Source organism: Chinchilla lanigera, unplaced genomic scaffold (assembly GCF_000276665.1).
Source record: "Chinchilla lanigera isolate Chin_1 unplaced genomic scaffold, ChiLan1.0 scaffold00008, whole genome shotgun sequence".
Taxonomy (NCBI): domain Eukaryota; kingdom Metazoa; phylum Chordata; class Mammalia; order Rodentia; family Chinchillidae; genus Chinchilla; species Chinchilla lanigera.
In genome coordinates this window covers 2,617,769-2,621,610 of record NW_004955409.1, presented here as the reverse complement: position 1 = coordinate 2,621,610, position 3,842 = coordinate 2,617,769, and the positions used below count along the sequence as shown (strand labels likewise).

The following is a 3,842-nucleotide window of genomic DNA, read 5'->3' as shown; positions in this document are numbered from 1 at the left end:
TGCAGCTTGGCGCGCTCCTCCTCCAGCTTGCCCTTCAGGCTCTCCGCCTCGCTGCGCAGCGCCGCCAGCGTCTCGCTCTCGTGCAGCCCGTCCGTGGCCATCTTCGGGGACAGCGGGGACGGGGACAGGGCGTGAGCCACGGGGACAGGGCGTGAGCCGCGGGGACCCCGGCGCAGGCCCCGCCCCCCACCTGTGCCCACGTGCCGCGCCTGCGCACACCGTGCGGGGGACGGGAGGGTCCTGAGTCCTGGGGGAAACTGAGGCTCGGAGACGCTGCGTGGCTCGGTGCAGGCCGAACCGGGCCCCACCCGGTCTCCGCGCTCCCGGGAAGCAGCGGCACTGCCCCGAACCCCGGCAGGTACGCGGACCGGGCGGAGAGCACGGCCTGCGCCCCCAGAGCCGTGGGGACCCAGATGCGCAGAGACCGCGGCCGGCTCCGCCCTCCGAGCGCATGCGCACCCCTCCCCTGGGGCCCCGGGGCCGGGGCGGAGCCGGGCGCCGATCGCTCCCGCGTCCCGCCGTCCCGCGCTGGTTCAGGGTGCGCGGCCGGGTCACCGGCAGGCTCTCCGCTGCCAGGGAGCCACCACACGAGGTTGCAGAGCGCCTGCTCGCGCCGTGGGGCCTCGCTCGGAAGGGAGGCCACTGGGAGTCACAGCGCCCGGGCCGCGCGTGTTCCAGGTCACCACGCTCGGGATCCGGTCCTCAAGGGCTGTGTCGCCGCCGCCTGCCCCCTCCGCTGGAGGGCCGTGAACACGGGGACCCCAAGTGCTTGTGGAGGTGAGGGCCACTGTCCCCTGACGCCCCTCCAGACGGGGCTCCGAGCATGGGGACCCGCGATCGGGATTCGGGGCTGCTCGGGATGCAGGGGCAGTCGTTGGAGGGATGGAAGAGCAGGATTAGCAAAAGCCAGCGGGCGGGCCCGGGTCCCGAAGGTCCCACTTTCAGCCTGCAGAGCTAGGTTTGCAACAAATGTATTGCTCTCTGCCGAGCCTGAAGAGGCAGCAGAACCACCACGCCGCACCAAACCGGCTCCTTTATGCACTTACACTTACACACACACATTTTGAAAAACTGCACAATATCCTGAGGGTTTCCCTTTGGCCTGGCCAGGAGGGTGCTTTACCAATTCGCCACAGGTGGGGGCGCTGCTCGACCGCACTGCTTAGCTCAGCTTTGCAAAGCCTCAGGACAGGACCCATTCGTTCTAGGGCTGCAGCCGCGCTCTGCAAGGTCTGAAGCCTGCGCGTTGCCGCCTCTGGTGAGGACTCGGCCGCCTGCGTTCTGCATTCTGTTCTTGGCGCTCCAGAGGCGTAGGGCCGAGGAGTGCGGCGGGAGTCTAGTTTTGCTCTGGCTGCAGTCGGGGAAGGCTCGCGGGCTGCGTGCGCACCTTGCAGAGGAGCCCCCCCTTGCTTATCTGCCGGTCTCTTAGCGCCCCTGCTTGCTGAGCAGACAGGTCGGAGACAGTGAGGACTCTGAGGTTTCCCGGGCCCTGCCTGTGCCGGGACTCACGCGAGCCTTCCACTGCACACGGTGCAGATGCCATCAGCATTCCTGCCCCGGAGAGCGGAGGAGGGCACCCGTGCCCTCCGACCCCCGGGAACAGAAGCAGGACTGGCACCAGGCAGGCCTCGCAGAGTGGTGGTTCCCGCCCTGCGGTGTTTTGTCCTCTGGCCAGGCAGGGCGCTGCCAGCGGCTTCCAGGGCAGCTCGTCTGCTTGCCGTGGTGTTCCAGGACAGGGCACTCCTATTCGTAAGAAGTGGCACTTACAATTTCTGCACATATCGAGCAGTAGCTGAGTTGCTGGGATTTCTTGAAAACCGGCCTCAGAGCTCTCTGTTTGAAGCATTTGTCACAGGAGCCAAAGACGTTCACTAAAAAGGTCTGGTCACACATCTTCCCCTGCGACGAAGCTGGAAGGAAGGAAGAGGAGGGGTGTGAGCAGGGCTGATGGGCTTGTCGTCCGCCTTGCTTCCGCCCCGGTGGGCGCCCAGACCTCTGCTGAGGGAGGGAGCCGCTGCCGCTCACTGTGGCCTTCCTTTATCATCACACCACGGCCCAGAAGCTCAGGGCGTAAGCACCTGGTGGCCCTCAGCTGGCTGCTTTGGCAGCTGGTGACCCTCCCGACAGCACCCCAGTCAGCTCCAGGCGTTCCTGATGGAACTCACCGGGTAATAGATGCCATGATGTAAAGCTTTTAAAAACACTCCTCCCAGTACAAAAGGCCAATAAGTATGCAATTAAAAGCTCAGCACAGCTGGCTGTTTGAGAAATGAAAATTACAAACACTGAGCTTTCATCTTCCTTAGAAAAATGGCTATCATCAAGAAATCATATAAAAACAATTGCTATTGAGGCATTTTGTGTGTGTGTGTGTGTGTGTGTGTGTGTGTGTAAGGAACTCTTCTACATCCTTGGTGGGGATATAAACTAGTACAACTGAGACAGGAGGTAGGGTGTGGCAAAGCTGGCTGGGGAAATATGTGGGACCTGTCCATGACAAGATCCCAGGACAGCGCCAAATAATTCTCGGGACCCTGCATGTGGGACTTCTCGCGAGCTCCCGCGAGATGTGGACGGTGTAAGAGGAGCTGCCGCAGGAGCCTGCTGTCAGGGCTGCTCACAGTATCATGGCTGCACAGAGCGTACCTTACATTTTGCTTTTCTCCTTCCTCTTTTGTTCAGCCCAAATTGCCCCACAGAGCTGGTTCTTTCCTTACCACGTCACCCCTCACCTTTCAAATACACTTTTGGCACTGTTTTTGGCTTGTTTTGTCCAATTCTTTGTTCGAGGAAAGAAGTACCTGGAATACTTTTAATTGGCAAGCCACTTCTAAAGCAACCGCCCGACAACATTTTGGCATAATCAGCCAGGAGATAACACAACCACTCTGCAAATCAGTGTGGAGATTCCTCCAAAAGCCAAATCTGGAAATCCCATTTGACTCAGCTATTCCCCTTCATGTATGTTTTTGAAAGAGTAAAGACATCATATTACAGTGACATATGCATCCCCATGTTTAAGGCAACTCAATTCATAATAGTTAAATCTCAGAAGCAGCAAACAGATGAATGGGTGAAGAAAATGTGGTATTTACAGACAGAGGAATGCTGCTCTGCCATGGGCTAAGCGCGAGTCATTTGTGGAAAATGGATCCACCTGGAGATCACCATGTTAAGTGAATCAGGTGCACATGCTTAAGTGCTGCGTGGTTTCTCTCACATGGCAAACCAAACACACGCTGGAGTCATCTGTAGGAAGATGGATGCACTCTGAGACCCCAATGTGAGCTGAAATAAATGGGATGCACAATCCAGCATGGCGCGGTTTGTTTCCTAGGACAGACCGCAAACAGCAGCGCATGAGATACAGGAGCGCCACCATAGGCTGCGGGGAGACGCGTGTCCTGCAGTTGGGAGGGGAAGGCGGTGAAGGCAAACGTGAAATCGGTGTGGGGATTTCACGAAACACTCAAACTCCGAGGTTCCCCTTGACCCAGCTTCTAGGCGTCTTCCCCAAAGAGGGAAAGTCGTTCTCCCGCAGTGAGCCCTGCATCCTCAGAGCGGGTAGCATGTACTTGTATTTTAGCACAGAAGGGGATCTATTAATTCTTGCCCTTTGCAGTTGACGCCCAGTTTAGGCTTTCTGAATGCTTACATTTTACTCAAGCTCTCCCGCAGAGGGCAGTGTATTAATTCTTCCCCTTTGCATCTATTGTACCAGAGTGTACGCTGTGACGCATATATGCTATCACAGTATCGGTGTGGTAGAACTTTCCTGCTGAGTAGGGCTTACACATCAAATCAGGAACCAGCACCAGGGCAGCAGTCACCTCGGTGTGGAG

The 3,842-nt window shown here is 58.1% G+C and overlaps 1 protein-coding gene and 1 long non-coding RNA gene across 2 annotated transcripts in view; one reads left to right on the top strand and one right to left on the bottom strand.

The window, feature by feature from the left end:
• Gnb5 (guanine nucleotide binding protein (G protein), beta 5) overlaps positions 1-467 on the bottom strand; it is a gene marked incomplete in the record, with an annotated part of 21,155 nt that extends 20,688 nt beyond the window's left edge. The window contains 2 exon segments of the mRNA XM_013510285.1: positions 1-101; positions 220-467. Coding sequence (XP_013365739.1) covers positions 1-101; positions 220-453 — 335 coding nt within the window.
• Positions 468-550: 83 nt separating this feature from the next.
• On the top strand, positions 551-3,310 carry LOC106147720. Its single transcript, XR_001232633.1, has 2 exons — positions 551-777; positions 1,844-3,310. It is a non-coding gene; the product is annotated as an uncharacterized LOC106147720 (long non-coding RNA).
• Positions 3,311-3,842: the final 532 nt, after the last annotated feature.